Raw genomic sequence first — 15,539 nt, 5'->3', positions numbered from 1 at the left:
TGCAGGCAGGGTGCAGGCAGCGCAGGGGACGGCAGGCGGCGGAGGGCAAGGGGGCTCGGCAGCGGGCAGGGCAGCGTTGCGGGCAGGGGAAGGCAGGGCTACAGGTGCGGGCAGGGACAGGCAGAGGTGCGGGCAGGGCAGGGGTGCAGGCAGGCTGCAGGCAGCCCAGGGGGCTGCGGGCAGGGCAGGCACCAGAGGGTAGGGTGGCAGGCAGAGGTACGGGCAGCGCGGCAGAGGTGTGCCGGCAGCAGCAGGGACCGGCGGGCAGCCGGGCAGGCAGCATGGCGAGGGACGCCGGTGTCCCCCAGCACCCCGCGGCCTCGTCCTCCCGCACCCCGGGGCAGCGGTGAAGGCCGGCGGCCGGACCCCGCGCCCCGGCGGGACCATGGAGGGCCCCGAGGGCGGGTACTCGGTGCAGGCCACCGCCGCCATCGCCGCCGCCATCACCTTCTTGGTGCTCTTCACCATCACGGGCAACGTGCTGGTCATCATGGCCGTGCTGAGCAGCCGCTCGCTGCGGGCGCCCCAGAATCTCTTCTTGGTGTCGTTGGCGGCTGCCGACATCCTGGTGGCCACCCTCATCATCCCCTTCTCCTTGGCCAACGAGCTCCTGGGCTACTGGTACTTCGAGAAGACGTGGTGCGAGATCTACCTGGCTTTGGATGTGCTCTTCTGCACCTCGTCCATCGTCCACCTCTGCGCCATCAGCCTGGACCGTTACTGGTCGGTCAGCCGCGCCATCGAGTACAACGCCAAGCGGACGCCGCGGCGCATCAAGTGCAGCATCTTCATCGTCTGGACCATCGCCGCCGTCATCTCCCTCCCGCCCTTGGTCTACAAGGGGGAGAAGAAGGCGGCGGTGGGGGGGCGGCCCCAGTGCAAGCTCAACGAGGAGGCCTGGTACGTCCTCTCCTCCAGCGTCGGCTCCTTCTTCGCCCCGTGTCTCATCATGATCCTCGTCTACCTGCGCATCTACCTGATCGCCAAACGCCGCCACCGCTCCCACCCCGCCAGCACCAAACCACCGGGATCGGTGCCGCCAAACGTCACCCCCCCAGCCGGTGTGCAACCCCCGGGGACCTGCCCACCGGCGGACAGGACCTCGCTGCTGAGCCCCGAGGAGCCCCCGACGTCCCCCAAGCCTCGGGCAGGGACGTCCCCGCAGCCCGGGGGACGCCCCAGGGACACCTTGGCCACCGGGACGGGGCGGGTGGTGTTGGCACATCGGCCGCCGGCGTTGAACCCTTGGAGGAGGAAGACTCAGATCAACCGGGAGAAACGTTTCACCTTCGTCTTGGCCGTGGTCATCGGCGTCTTCGTCCTCTGCTGGTTCCCCTTCTTCTTTCTCTACAGCCTGGGCGCGCTCTGTCCCCAGCGCTGCAAGGTCCCCGACGGCGTCTTCCAGTTCTTCTTCTGGATCGGTTACTGCAACAGCTCCCTCAACCCCGTCATCTACACTGTCTTCAACCAGGACTTCCGCAAGGCTTTCCGACGCCTCCTCTGCCGCTGCCGAGCCCCAACGCCCTGGTGAGGGGCTCCGGTGAGGGGCTCTGGCTACCCCCTTCCTTCCTCCTCCTCCTCCAGGCTGCGCTTGCTGCCTGGAGCATCCCTTGGGTTTGGGGTGGGGGAGGCTTCGAAGCCCCCCCCAAAGAGACAATGGGTCCCGTCCCCCCCCCGCCACTGGCGCCTGCCTGCCCGCCGCCTTCTCTCACTGCCAGATTTCCCATGGGGACCCCTAGAGACCCAGGGAGGGGGAGCAGGGGGGGAGCCACATGCCACCACGGTGCAACCCCTGCCCCCAAGCCCGGTGGCATCCCAGCAGACCCCCTCCCAAAAGGCGGTGCCGCGGCCTTTTAACAATAAAAGATATTTTGTAATAAGAAAAAAATTCACTTTTTTCGGGGGGGGATGGGGTGTCATTGTCGTCCCCCCCACCCCATCCCTGGGGACTGCTGGGGACAAGAGCCACGGCCCGTGACAGCCGGCAGCACGGCCGGGAGGAATGCATGCTGGCGGAGCGGGAACACGATGTCTGGGAGGGGGCAGTTATTTATGGCAGCGCCCGGGAAGGAATAAATAATAATAATTAAAAAAAAAAAAAAAACAACCTAACCCCAAACAACCCCAAAGAATAAATCTCTGCAGCTGCCGGCCCCGAGGACATTCAACCCGATGGGGGACGGGGACAGAGCCCAGTGTCGGGGGACTCCAGTGGGGTGGGGATTCATGGGTGGTTCATATAGGGGATTCGCAAGGGTCTCGTATAGGGTTGTGCTGCCCACCCAGGGTGAGGGTGACGTGTGTCAGGGGCCACGGGTGGGGGGGGTCGTGGGTTGTGACCCACTCTGGGCTGTTATAACCCACACCAGCATGACCCACACTACCATATAATGACCGACACCATGGTATCATGACCCACACGGGTGTAAACACGGGTCACAGTGGAGCATCATGACCCGTGCTGGTGTATTGTGGTTCGTGATAGTGTATCGCGACCCACAGCAGGGTATCGTGACGCACACTGCTGTGTCATGACTCACCGTGGCATGCTGTGACCCACACCACCGATGTGTCGTGATTCACACTGCTGTACCATGAGTCACAGTGGTACATGGTGACCCATGCCAGTGTATGGTGACCCTCACCGGGTTATCATGACCCACACCGAGGTATCACGACACACACCGGTCCATCGCAACCCAGACTAGAGCATCGTGACTGATGATGGTGCATGATGACCCTCACCAGCATACGGTGCCCCACGCCAGTATACAGTGACCCACACCACTGCATGGTGACCAACATGCTGGGGGATATGGCCAGGGACAGCTCGCCTCTGCAGTGGCGGAACCAGCCCCATCTCCCTGCCCCACTTCGGGACTTCACCTCCATCCACCCTGAAACCGGCTGAACTTTTGGGAAGCCCTTTCCCAGCCCGGCCGCTCTCCTCCTCCCCAGTGAGTGCGGCACGGCCGGTGGCCATTGGCCCATCCAGGCGCGCTGGGAGGATGCTCGGGGTGGGAGAGGTCGTGCGAACGGGGCCGGGGCCGCGGGGCTGCGCACGCCGAACCGCTGGACCCCCGCCAGCCCAGCCCCGGGCCGGCTGGACCCGATCCCGGCCTCCGGCACCGCATCCTGCTGTGGCTCCCTCTGCCCGACGCCTGCACCCGCGCCGGCTGCTTGGCACCCCACGTCATGGCGGGGGGCAGACATGGGGCTGGGTATGGTCTTATTGGGATGTGGAATTCTGTGGGGCTGGGCATGGCCCTATGGAGCTGGGCATGGTTGCGTGGGGCTGGGGGTCTGAGGATGGTCCCATGGGGCTGGATATGGTTCTATGGGGCTGGGTACGGTCCTGTGGGGCTGGGCATCATCCTATGGTGCTGGGCATGGTCCTGTGGGGCTGGGCATGGTCCTATGGGACTGCGCATAGTCCTATGGGCCTGGGCATAGTCGTGTGGGGCTGGGAATGGTCCCATGGGGATCTGAGCATCATCCCGTGGGGCTGAGCATAATCCTATGGGGCTGAGCATAGTTAGGTGGGGCTGGATATGGTCCCACGGGGATGTTCATGGTCCCATGGGGATATGGATGGCCCCATGGGGCTGGGCATGGCCCTTTGGGACCAGCCTGGCACCAGTGGTTCCCGATCCCCCCCACCAGCCCACCCTGGCCCCCCAGTGCTGCCAGCTCTGACCCCCCACCAACCTTCCCCCCCCTTCCACTCCCCACTAATTCCCCCAAAACAGCCCACGGGTTGCCATGGCGATTCTTTAATTTCCACCCCACCCCCCTGCCCCGTATATTGAGCGGAACCAGGTTTGCTGCAAAAAAAAGGACCACGAAAATCAGGCAGGGTGAGCCTTTTTCCTGAAAAATAGGTTAAAATGGGTTTATTCCCCCTCCCACAGCACTCGGGGCAGCACCTGACCCCTTGTGCTGCTGACCCACCGGCCCCCGCGTTATCGCTGCCAGATTAATTGCCATCCCCTCATTAATGCTGGGGAAGCAGCAGGAGGGGGAGGTTAATTAAGCAGAAATATTAATTGCTGACATCCTTCCCCAGGTGCTGCTCTGGTTTTGAGCTGGGGAGGCACGCTCAGGACCCAAACTAGGACCAGTATGAAGATGTTGCCTTAAACTGGTGTGGGAAACCCTTGCAGGGAGCTTGGATAACACTGTGAGCTGTAACGAATTCTTGCCAGGGCTCAGCCTGCTTCTGCTGGGCTACTCCAGGGCTTGCCAACCTGGTGCAGGGCTTTTAATTAACACCAGTGAACTATATGATGAAATCTCATAATTTGATAGATGTGCCAAAACCCCCGGCGCCTGGGATGATCCCTCCTGCAATCATTTATTTTATTTTTAGGGTTTTGACAAAATTTGGCCACTTTCACTGGCGGACGAAGGTCAGGCGTGAAGCCGGTGGGGTGGAAATAATTTCTTTACAGGGGAAAAAATGTGTGTTCCCATTCAAATATTTAAAAATAAGGAGCTGGGAACGGCTGCGAAGCTTTTTATTTGTATTTGGTTTTAATGGCAGAGCAATAAAAGCTGGGGAAGGGAAGATATGGTAACCATAGCCACCACGGGGAGGGGGGGGGCCATGGCAGCCGATTTATGCTTAAAATATTTAAAAAGTTAAAATGAAAAAGGGGTTGGGTTGCCTGAAATCTCCCCGTTTCAGTGATATTTTAAGGGGTCTCTGGGTGAGGTGGTGTGAAGATGCTTTGCTGTTATTGGGGTCCCCCAGAAAGCGAAAAAAGGCCAGAAAAAAAGTGAGAAAAGGGCAGAAAAAGTACGAACAGGCCCGTTTTCAGAGAAGATGGGCTCAGGGCAGGCAGGATCCGGCCAAAACACCGCCTCCCCCCATTTCTTGCCCCCTAAAAAGCCCCCCAAAGCCCACAGGTATCACAGCAGCTCCCCCCCCGGGGGTCTCCCTCCTCCTCTTCCTTTCCAACAATATTTTTTGTCTTATGTTTTTCCTTCCCCCCCCCCCTTTTTTTTCTTGTCTTTCTTTTTCTTCCTTTTTTCTTGTCTTTTTTTTTTTTTTTTTTCCCCCCTTATTATTTCCCCACTAGAAGACGATTAAGGCATAAAAGCTCTCAGCTGCACTTAAAGGCAGATTTGCAGCACCAGCCCCCGGGGGAGGGAGGTGGGCAGTGGGATGAGAGCATCAGCCCCAGCAGGCAGGTGAAAAACGTTGCCTTTTTTGGGGTGTTTTCAGGCAGATTCAGCCCATTTGGGCTCTCCTCCTGCCCCTCTCCCAGTTCCCTGCTGTTTCCTGGAGGTTTTTGAGGTCTGGGGTGGTGGCCCTGGGGGTGACAGGGTTGGGGACCGGGGATGGGGGGGCTGATGGGTCTGGGAGTGGTGGGGACATGGGTTGGGGCTGATGCCCCCAAGGGTGTCGGGGACCCGGGATGGGGCCGGGACCCCGTAACGGGGCTGGGGCTGATGTCCTTGGGGGTGACGGGGACAGCGCTGGGACCCCGCGATGGGGCTGCGTCCCTTGGGGTAATGGGGACCCGGGTGAGGAATGGGACCCCGAGCTGGGGTTGGGGCTGATGTCCCCAAGGGTCACGGGCACCTGGGATGGGGCTGGGACCCTGGGATGGGGCTGATGTCCCCAGGGGTGTCGGGGACCCGGGAAGGGGCTGGGACCCCCGGGTGGGGCTGGGGCTGATGTCCCTGGGGGTGGCGGGGTGGGACCGGGGCTGGGGGGCTGATGTCCACGGGGGTGTCGGGGACCTGGGACGGGGCCGGGACCCCGTAACGGCGCTGGGGCTGATGTCCACGGGGGTGGCGGGGATGGGGACCGAGGGGGGGCCACGTCCGCAGGGGGGACGAAGGTCCCCGGGGGGGGGGGGGGGGTGCCAGGCCGGGGGGGTCCGGCCGGTGCCGCCCCTCAGGGCCGGGCTCCTCCGGGGCGGAGCGGCAGCGGCCGGGCCTGCGGCGGGTGAGAGCTGGGGGGGGACGGGAGCACGAGGGGGCCTGGGGGGGCTGGCGGCTGTTAGTTACCCCCCAGGCCCTATGGGGCGGAGGGGGGGCAGTGCTACCCCCCTCTCCAAGGCCTTATACAGCATGTGGGGCGTGTTATTCACCCCCCCACACACACGTCCTATAGGGCGTGTTATTCACCCCCCCACCACGTCCTAGAGGGCGCGTTATTCCCCCCCCATGTCCTAGAGGGCGCGTTACCCCCCCCCCCATCCTATAGGGCGCGTTATTGCCCCCCCAATGTCCTAGAGGGTGCGTTATTCCCCCCCCCCCCCATCCTAGAGGGCGCGTTATTACCCCCCCACACACGTCCTATAGGGTGTGTGGGGCCTGTGTGGGGTGTGCTGTCCCCCCCCGCCAAGGCCCTATATGGTGTGGGGGGTGTGTTGTGCCCCCCCCCCCCCAAAGCCCTGTAGGACAAGTGGGGCCCACACAGGTGTCCTCTGCCAGCAGCCCCCTCCGAGTGATGGAAACCTTTCAAAATAACACTTTCTGCCCATTTTCTGTCTCCTTTTTTCCACGACCCTCAAGCATCACGGCACCTCTTCTCCCTCGGTTTGGGAACGTACCCCCACCCTGACCCCAGGCTGGGGGCTGCCACCGCTGTCGTCCCCCCCACCGTGACAGCCTGTCCCAGAGGTACGTGACTCCCTGGGGATGAGGACAGGCACAAAGGGGACGCTCTGAGCCCCAAAAGAGGGGGGGTGACCCCATTCCCCCCCGTACCCCACGAACACCCCCTGGTAAATCCAGTCCCAGCTTCATGCTGGGCGGGGGGGGTTCCGAGTGGGTCCCAGACCTTGCTGGGATTTCCTTCCCTCCAACCTTGCTCTTCATTACCCCCCCAGCCACATTTTCAAACCAAATTGTTTCTGTTTTCCTCCCTCCTCTCTTTTTTGGGGGGAATAAAATTCCTTAAAACTCTACTCCAAAACAGAGGGAGGGGGCAGACGTGATTTAAAAGCCCCCAATACCTTGCTGGGGGGGGGGTGTGTCTCTCATACAAGCATCCTCTCTCCCAGCACCGGTCGGCAACACCAAGTGCCCCCATCCTGATTTGGGGGGGGCTGAGGCTGGCTGGGGGTTGGGATCTCGGCGTTTTGGGGCAGGCTGCATGGGCGCTGCAGGGCTTTTGGGTACAGATTGGCATCTCCTTGCCGGGGGAAGGAGGGTGTGGGAGGGAAAAGTCAATTGTAGCGGCACCGAAGCTCGATTACGAAGAATAAATTCTTTTCCCGAGGGCTTTTGGCACATTGGTTGCTGGGTTGGTTGTTTTTTTTCCCCCCTCTCTTTTTGTGCTATAAACCATCCATATCCCCACCGAGGAGCAGATCCCTTCCCTTCCCTGCAAAGGCCTGAAGCGGTGAGAAGGGCTCGGTGCCTTCCCACCCTCCAGCATCCTGCAGGTCCCATCCTGCGTCATCCTGTTGCCCCATGGCTCTGGTTATGGCGGTAGAAGGGTCTCTCGCTCGCTGCTGGCCTTGGTTGCTGCAGGCAGGATGGGAATAAGGGATCTGGGGTCTCCCCATGTGCCCCCCCACCTCTCACCGACCCCCTCTTGCCATATCTCCCCAGCCAAGCTCCGTGGGCTGGTGCCGGACACGTCTCCGAGCACTTATCCCTGCACAGAACCCTCTGTCCGAGCCCCCCCGGGGTGCTGATCCTACCAGATCCTCCAGCGACGGAGAAAAGTAGGTGACTTCTCAGCTGGGGAGGAGGGCAGTGAGCCCTTGGTGGGGGGGGAACCAGCTTGAGTCTCCCCTTTGTGGTTGGCCCTTCGATCCCAGATAAGTTTGCTTTATTTCTCCCCAGTAAGCCCAGTAACAGGACTTCTCCCCGCAGTGTGAGTGTGTTTTGGGGAGAATTCACCAACATTTGGTATTTCCAGGGTAAGCAAGGTTTGTGTCCTCCCTCCCTCCCCCGTCTTTCTTTTCCCTCCTCAGATGAAAACCTGGGTCTGCGATTCGGGGCAGAAGCTGGAAATTTTCATCCCTTTTCTGGGCAAATACCGTCCATTCTCAGGGCATTGCTGCCAGACCTGCACCCCGAAGAGCTGGGTAAGAGCATGGCTCTGGAAGCTCTGGGCTTCCTAGAGCTGGCTGGGAAGAGGGTTTGGGGTCCCAGGATGCTGGTGAAGAGGACAAGCCCCATCCAAAGGGTCTCGTGTGCCTGGGCGAGAGGGCTGGGGGCTGGAGTGGGGCAGGCGCAGCCAAAACCTCCCCACTTCTCCGAGCTGTCCTCCTTCAAAGGCAGACCCGCTGCTGCCGTAAGAGCTGACCCCGCTTTCTCCTTCCAGGATGGCTTCTACCACAAGCAGCTTTCCTCTCTCGGCTTCCGCAATGCCATCCGGGTGACAGAGGGGGACACACGGTGAGGAAGGGACAAGCTCTGTGCCGGGGAACACTGGGCAAACCGCTTTTTTTCCCCAGGTTTTGTCCAAATCCCCGTGGAAATCCCTTGACCTCCTGCGCAGGAGTGTGGGGATGCCTCTCCGTCAACCTTGCTCCCTAATTAGTCCAAAAAGGAGTTAGGTTAATTATATTTTGAAAGGCTGAAAGCTGCATCTCCAAGTGCAGAGCGTTAATAACAGCAGAGGGGAGAGGGCTTGGTCTGTCCCTCTGGCTACTGTCACACTCGGGCTGGGAGGAAAAGTCAGCCACAGAGTCGAGGATTTGGGATTGTTTCTTTTTTTAAACAAAACTTGGTATCTTGATGCTGTTGGGAAGAAGTTGGCGGGGGGGCTGGGGGTGTTTTCGTTCTCCTCTCTGGCTCCGGCACAAGGACAAGCTCACGCACGCAGCACTTGGAGCAAGCCTGGCTCCCAGCCCCTGGGGAGAGGCGAAATGGCCTCTTCCCCAACCCCTCCTGCTCTTCCTCCTCCCCATGGGCCCTAACTCCAGACCTCCAGCTGGTGTCAACCAGCCTTTTCCACCGGCCCAGGAGCTGACGTGGAGCCCAGGAGCCGTTTCCTTGCCAAATGCTTGATATTTTTTGTTCTGGGGGTGCTGGACTCCTTCGGTTCCTCTCCCCTTTCAGAGCAGTCCCCGGTGGCTTAGCAATTTTGCACTGTATTTTTCCAAATCGGGTCATTATATTCCATTCAGCTTGAAATATCCCAGCTCCAGCTTTCAAACTCTTTGAATAATTCATCTCCGTTCACAGCGACTCAGGAGTTGCGGGATGGCTAAAAAGAGCCCAGTGATGGGTGGCTGAGATCAGGAGTGGAAAGACGAAGGTCTGAAGTTCCTGTGTCCCTCTCCGTCCACCTGCAGCCCTTTCACTGAGTTGCTGCATGCTCTGCGATATTTAAAATCTCACTTAGGTCCCTTTCAGATGCTGCCTAGCTCTGATTTGGGGGCAGATTTGGAAAAGTCCCTGATTTGGGACCTCTGCAGCATCCCCTGCATGTTTCTAGCAATTGCAGGTTTCCTTCCTGCGCGAGGAGCGATGCTGTGAGGACTGGGGTAGCCAGGAGCATCACTCTGCTGGTGCCTCCATTTTCCCAGCTGTAAAATGGGGAGAAAAATATCAGATTCTTGCAAACAGCCAGTTTGAGGGAGGCTGAGCACCCTCCAAAAGCCTCTAACCACCGGGACATTGCTGTCTGCCTCCCTGCCCAGGTACCGGGGCTGGCTGGTCCGACGGATCTGTGGTTTCCTTGCTGTCTGGAACTGGAAAGTTCCTGCTGACACCCCTGGAGACCTCGCAGCAAGGATCTGCCGCAGTAAGAGGTAGGTGGGAGCAGCCGGAGGGGCCCTCCGGGGTCGCCTTCTCCCCTCGCGGGACCTGGGTCCTGTAGCATCATCCCCTAATCCTGCGGGATTCCGTTCGGTTGCCGAAGCCAGGGATGTGCTTGGCTGCTCCTGGCGGAAAGAAATGCGCCAGTTCCTCTTCGCTGCTGCACCCTTCCCACAAGTTCACCCCGAGGAAGGGGCTTTGGAGTTGCTCTCCCCGGGCTCAGCACTCCCCAAAAGGAGCCTGTACCCCGGTTCGGCAGGGAACCGGCTCTCCTGTCTCCAGGCTCTGCCCTAGGATGCTGCCGAGGCTCTCCCGGTCTCACCCTGTCCTGAGCACGTGGCGTCTGGGGTGACACGGCCTTGTCAGGCAACTGTCACCTAACTGGTTGTCATCACTAATTACACAGCAGGAGGCTGGCAGCCAGTACATTGTAATTACTGTAATGCAGAATGCTTTTTAACCCCTCGCTCTGCCTTGTGCTTCCCACACCCTCTCCGTCCCCTTCGCAGGGTACGGGATGTTGCTACCGGCTGGTTCCATGGCTCGAGAGGGGATGGCGAATCCCACCGGCGGTGGAAGGAGAAAATAATCAAGATCCTGGCTGAAATCCAGGCCCCGCTCTCCCTTCTCATGCTGAGGTCTGAGCTTCCTCTCCGGGGAAGGTTGTGGGTGCGGATCCCCCTTCACGGGCATCTCCTGCCTCCTCCTGAGGGGATCCCAGTTCCTGGTTGGGGCATTCCCAGTTGCCCTCCTCCACTCCAGGTCTCTCACGCTCTTAATTTGTGCATTAAGCCCCTGCGGTGGCTCCGTGCCATGTGCCTGCGAGCCATCCTTTGGGGGATGCACATGGATCCTTTGGGGGATGTGTGTGCAGAGACCCCAGGGTGACGCTGGCAGGGCAGGCAGCCCTTGGGGTCCCGTGCAGCTCCCTGGGGATATTTCCCCAAATTCCTTCCAGGGAACTGGAATCTGACACCGGAGTGGAGAAGGGAGGGAGGAAAAAAAACAACAAAACCACTGGGAGGATGGGAGTCAAAGCAAAGCAAAAGGGAACTTTTCCTTTCTCTCTCTCTCCCTCCTCTTCTCTTTTTTTTTTTTTCCCCTCCTGTCATTGAGAAATTGGCAATTAGAGGTTGCATTGTAGCCTAATTGCTTGTCTGATTGAGCTGTAATAAAAGAACCCTCTGAGCAGCATGAAGTATTTAAAGGGAAGAAATTACCTAGGGGATAAAAGCATTTGGATCCTTCCTGTAAACAGCATGAGGGAAGACGGGGAGATGGAGGGGTAATTGACTTCAGCTTTTGTTGCTGGAGGGAGAAGGAGGTGGTCTTGTCACATCCAGCCTTTAATGTTTTAACTTAATTTATAATAAAGCTCTTTATTTGCTTTATGGGCACTGAGAAGTGAGATTTTGATTCGAGCTGTCTCATGCAGCCCCCTTTGCTGCCCAGGTGGGGAAACTGAGGCAGGGAAGGGTGGCCTGGATGACGTCTGCGGGGGGGGGGTTGGGGGCAGCCACGGCCCCCTTGAGGTTGCTCACTTGCTTGTTTTCTTGCAGGCTGTGTAACTGGGCTCTGCTCAAGCTCCTGAATCGCCTCTTCCTCAACGTGCAGCTCCACCAAGGGCAGCTGGAGATGGTGCTGAGGGCCGCCAGGATGGTAGGGAACCCAGTGAGCTGCTCTCAGCCACACGCCTTGCTGCCGGCACACCGGGTGCTGAGCCCTGGCCTCATTCCTTGCAGTCTGGCATGCCGCTGGTTTTCCTGTCGACGCACAAATCCCAGCTGGATGGGCTGCTCCTGTCCTTCGTCCTCTTCTCCCAGGGGCTGGGGGTGCCCAGGGTGACGGTGGGCGGCCAGGTCTGCAGCCCTCTCCTCCGGTAAGGCACGGCAGACGCCTGCTCGAGCCCGGCAAGCGGCCAGGTCTTTGGATAGGGAGGAGGGAATTGCACTTGCAAAGCCGAGGTGGGGAATGGGGGGGACGTGGCCCCATGCAAGGTGGGCGCCCGTGGTGTCCTCTTTCCCCTGCAGAGCCCTACTCGGCCGCCTGGGAGGGATTTTCCTACCTTCGAGGACAGGGCAGACGCCGAGCGACCAGGATGAAGGGCTCCCGGGGGCTGTCCTGGCTGCGGTAGGTCCAGTCCTGGCTTTCCTGGGGTGCTGGGAGTGATGAAACATCCCCCCGAGCTTCAAAAGTGCTTGGTGAAGGTGTCTAGGGACGTCTCAACTACGGGCTGGCTGAGACTTTTGGCCGTCCGATGGATGCGGGCAGCTCCCCTGTGTCCCTGTGGTGCCGCTGGTACCCCCCAGCCTCACCCCGTCTTCCCCACCAGTACGTCGAGGTGGTGCTGAGGAGCCAACAGCCCCTGCTCATCTTCCTGGAAGAGCCCCCCGTCGCCCTGTGCCTCTCTGCCCCCGCCCGCGAGTGGCTGACCCTGGTGTACCAAGCCGTGCGGGACGGTGCCGTCCCCGACGTCCTCCTGGTCCCCGTGGGCATCTCCTACGACGTGGTCCCTGGCGGTTTGCACCGGGAAGGAGCGGTGAGAGGTCTTGCTGGTGTGGGCGCAGCACCCAAATTGCCGGCTGCATGCCCGGGGAGCGGTGCCTGTCTCCATCACCCCGTTAACGCTTTGGTTCCCTCTCCTCCCAGCACAGTGCTCGGCCCTTCGGCCTCGGCACTTGCCTCTGGGCAGCGTGCTGGGCCGTACGCCGAAACCTCGGCTGCGTCCGGGTGGACTTCGCCCAGCCCTTCTCCTTACAGGTACAGCAGCGGGGTTGCCAGCTCCTGTCTGGATCCACCCCGGCCCTGGAGGGTTTATAGCTGTGATGTTGGTGGCTGCGCAAGCCTCTGGGGGTTGGACGGAGGGGTTTGGGGTGGCTGGGGGGATCTGGTGTGCTCCAGGGGATCTGGCAAACCCATCTCTAGGGGAAGTTGGGGGCTTGCTGGGGCTCCGGGGACCCAAGGGATCAAGTCAGCTTGTTGGTGCTGAGGGCTGGCGAGCACCAACAGGCTCGTTTGTCCTCATTCCCAGGAGTTTGTGGCCAAAAACCTCATCAGGCAGAGCTGCATGAGGAGGCCGCTGGAGGACCTGCTGCTGCCCACCATCCTCGGCGTGTGGTAAGCAGGAGCCTTGGGGCAGCATCTCGCCTCCAAAGTCTGCCCCCAGCCCCGCTTTCTCACCCCTCTCACCCCATCTTTTTCCAGCCCCAGCCAGCTGGATGGCAAGAAGGCAGGGATTTGGAGTCCTGGCCCTGCAATGGTCACCAGCTTGGAGGCAGACGAGGAAATGTTGGTGACCAAGCTGGGCCTGCATTCCCTGAGCGGTGAGGGATCTGTTTTGGCAGGCGGGAGTCCGTCCTCCAGCCATCTGCGGGTCCGTGCAGGGCTGCGGGTCAGCCTCGCTTCCCCGGTCCTGCCAGGGTCACCCCTTGTGACGGCATCTCCCCGCTCCCACCGGCGCAGAGGCGGCTGTGCCGTTACCGGTTATTTCTCTGTGCTGTGGTGATGCAGCCAGTGGGGTGATGGCTGCTTGGCAGTGCATGTTCCCCAACTGGAAACGGAGAGCGTAAACAACGGGGGGCTGGCAAAGCACCCCAGCACCCGTTGGGTGACATTCCTTGGGATGTCACCACCGCTGCCTTCTCTTCCCCTTGGGCTCGGGGTGGGGGACTAATCTCCGGGCGGCTAACAAGCCCCTCGCCCTCCCTTGCAGACGGCGTTGCCTGCTCCGCCGTCATGGCTGTGGGGATCACGTCCGCGCTGCTGCTGCACAAGCACCGGGAGGTGAGAGACAAGGAGGTGTCCAGGTTTCTCGTCTTTTGGAGCAAGGTTTCTGGAGCCTCCCCCACCCCCTGCCACGCAGAGCGGGGCCAGCTTCTCCTCCTCTTCCTCCAGGGCATCTTCCTCTCCCGGCTGATGCTGGACTTCGCCTGGCTGCTGGAGGAGATCCTGCTGCGCCAGCGCGATGTGGGCTTCTCGGGGCAGCTCCGTGCCGTGGTGCAGCACAGCCTCGTCCTGCTCAGAGCCCGTCTCACCCTCTACCACCTCTCCCCCATCGGCGATGTCCTGGTGGTCCCCGAGGTCTCGGCGGAGGCCCTGAGGGAGCTGGGCCACCACAGCGCTGCCATCCTGCCCGTCTTCGCCAGCGAGGCGGTGGGAGGTGCGGAGGGAGGTTTGGGGGATCGGCGACACCGGGGATCAGTGACGCTGGGGGAATCGGTGACACGGCTTTCCCGGCAGCCTGCGCCATCCGTGCCTTGCTGATGGAGATGCTGCCCTTCCTGGGGGCAACCGACGGACCCTCCGGCATCGTGCTCAGCCAGGACGAGCTCCACCGCAAGACCCTGGAGCTGCTCCAGCTGCTGCCCCCAAACCTGCTGGGGCTCCAGGTAGGGGCTGGCGGCGTGGGCTGGCACTGCCATCGCGTGGAAGTGGCCCGTCACCGCTGCCTGCGTGGCTGCGGGGAGTCCGGCTGCCAGCCAGCCCCTTTCCTCCTCTCCCCCAGCCCTGCCAGCCCCTCGACTGCCGGAGCCGGGACATCGTGGACAAGCTCCTCCTGTGTGGGCTGCTGGAGGCTGAAGAGGTGAGTGGGTGCCCCCCGCCCCGGGACCCCCTCCCCGCGCTGGGGATGGGGGGCTCAGCCCTTACTGCACCCTCCGGTCCTGGCCGGGAAGGCGACGAGGGAGCGGGGTCCCTGTGGGGGTGCGGGATGCCGGTGGGGTGGCATTAAAGGTGGTGCGGCGCCGGCTTGTCCCCGCAGCCGGAGCGCGAGCGCTGGGTCTGCGACTTGGCCCCACGGCCCTTCTGCAAGGGACCGCCCTGGGCCGCGGTGGACTTCACCGACAGCGACAGCGGCGGCGAGGACGAGGTCCCCAAGCGCTGCTTCAAGGTACTCGGGGTGTCCCCTGATGCGCCCCGGCTGCCTTCGTGGCAGGGTGAGGGTGGTCTCGCCAAACTCCGGCTTCCCCCGCCTGCAGCTCAGCGAGCCCCAGGGCTCGCCCGGCTTCCTCCTCTTCCTCTGCCGGCTCCTGAGCCCCATGCTGAGGACCTACACCAGAGCCGTGGCTTTTCTGGACCGACCCAGCTGGCCCCAGCCCGGTAGGACCCCCCCGGGGTGGGCAACCGCTTCTCCAACCACACTAGCCCCCCTTGGCTTGGCTTTTGGCGAAACTGAGGTGCAGCCAAAGCTCCCTTGCCGTCCTGGCTCTGCACTGAGACCGGAGAGGGGCTGTGCCCCCCTGGGAGCTGGGGACGGTGGGATTTGACCCCCGCCTTCTCTTCCCCCAAACCCAGAGGCAGCTTATGTGGAGGCACTGCTGCAATTCCTGGCCGAGGAGGACAGTTTTGGTGAGTCAGGGTGTGGGACAAACGGAGCGTCCCTCCTGCTTTGGGGTCAGCATCCCGCCCCCCCCCCCCCCCCGCCCCTCAAAGCCAGGCTATGGCTGCCCGCAAGGTGGGATGCGGATGCTCCCTCGGGGATTTCTCTTCCTGCAGAGTACCCGAACAGGAGTCTGGCCCTCAGCTCTCTGCAGACCTTCAAGGAGTTGGGGGTAAGCATGGCCAGGCTCTGCCAGCCCCGCCCCCCCCCCCCCCCAGCCTTGAGCTTGCCCCCCGCCAGTGACGCTCCTCTCCCTCCCCAGGTGCTGGAGGAGGTGCGGAGCCCCGCCGGACCCCTGCTCCACCTCGCCCAGCCTTTCCACTCCAGCGTGAGCCGGGGAAAGCTGGAAGCCTTCATCCAGCAGTTCACCCAGCCATAGCCGCCAGTGCGGCCGCCAGTGTGCCAATAAACCTGGGAGCAGGTACGC

General features: G+C 61.4%; 2 protein-coding genes across 2 annotated transcripts; both read left to right on the top strand.

Moving 5' to 3' along the window:
• The first annotated feature begins 211 nt into the window (after positions 1–211).
• ADRA2B (adrenoceptor alpha 2B) lies at positions 212–1,835 on the top strand. The gene has a single exon (XM_049831105.1). The coding sequence runs from the start codon at positions 386–388 to the stop codon at positions 1,529–1,531; it is 1,146 nt and encodes a 381-aa protein (XP_049687062.1). The 5' UTR covers positions 212–385; the 3' UTR covers positions 1,532–1,835.
• Positions 1,836–3,269: 1,434 nt separating this feature from the next.
• Positions 3,270–15,518, top strand: GPAT2 (glycerol-3-phosphate acyltransferase 2, mitochondrial). Its single transcript, XM_049831598.1, has 23 exons — positions 3,270–3,347; positions 7,573–7,688; positions 7,810–7,840; positions 7,941–8,054; positions 8,294–8,367; positions 9,618–9,728; positions 10,245–10,373; positions 11,295–11,394; positions 11,478–11,614; positions 11,766–11,865; positions 12,068–12,274; positions 12,385–12,495; positions 12,767–12,852; positions 12,940–13,058; positions 13,448–13,518; positions 13,630–13,894; positions 13,975–14,123; positions 14,240–14,317; positions 14,495–14,623; positions 14,712–14,832; positions 15,028–15,081; positions 15,229–15,284; positions 15,375–15,518. Exons 1-23 carry the CDS (start codon positions 3,270–3,272, stop codon positions 15,489–15,491), a joined length of 2,553 nt encoding a protein of 850 aa, XP_049687555.1. The 3' UTR covers positions 15,492–15,518.
• The last annotated feature ends 21 nt before the right edge of the window (positions 15,519–15,539 follow it).

Source organism: Accipiter gentilis, chromosome 28 (assembly GCF_929443795.1).
Source record: "Accipiter gentilis chromosome 28, bAccGen1.1, whole genome shotgun sequence".
Taxonomy (NCBI): Eukaryota; Metazoa; Chordata; class Aves; order Accipitriformes; family Accipitridae; genus Astur; species Astur gentilis.
This window is presented reverse-complemented; position numbering and strand designations above follow the sequence as displayed.

Coding starts and splice junctions, on each gene's coding strand:
- GPAT2 (XM_049831598.1), top strand. CDS start 3,270: ATGGAGCTGGGCATGGTTGCGTGGGGCTGGGGGTCTGAGGATGGTCCC. Junction 11,615..11,765: donor GTCTGCAGCCCTCTCCTCCG/GTAAGGCACGGC, acceptor TTTCCCCTGCAG/AGCCCTACTCGGCCGCCTGG. Junction 11,866..12,067: donor CGGGGGCTGTCCTGGCTGCG/GTAGGTCCAGTC, acceptor CTTCCCCACCAG/TACGTCGAGGTGGTGCTGAG.
- ADRA2B (XM_049831105.1), top strand. CDS start 386: ATGGAGGGCCCCGAGGGCGGGTACTCGGTGCAGGCCACCGCCGCCATC.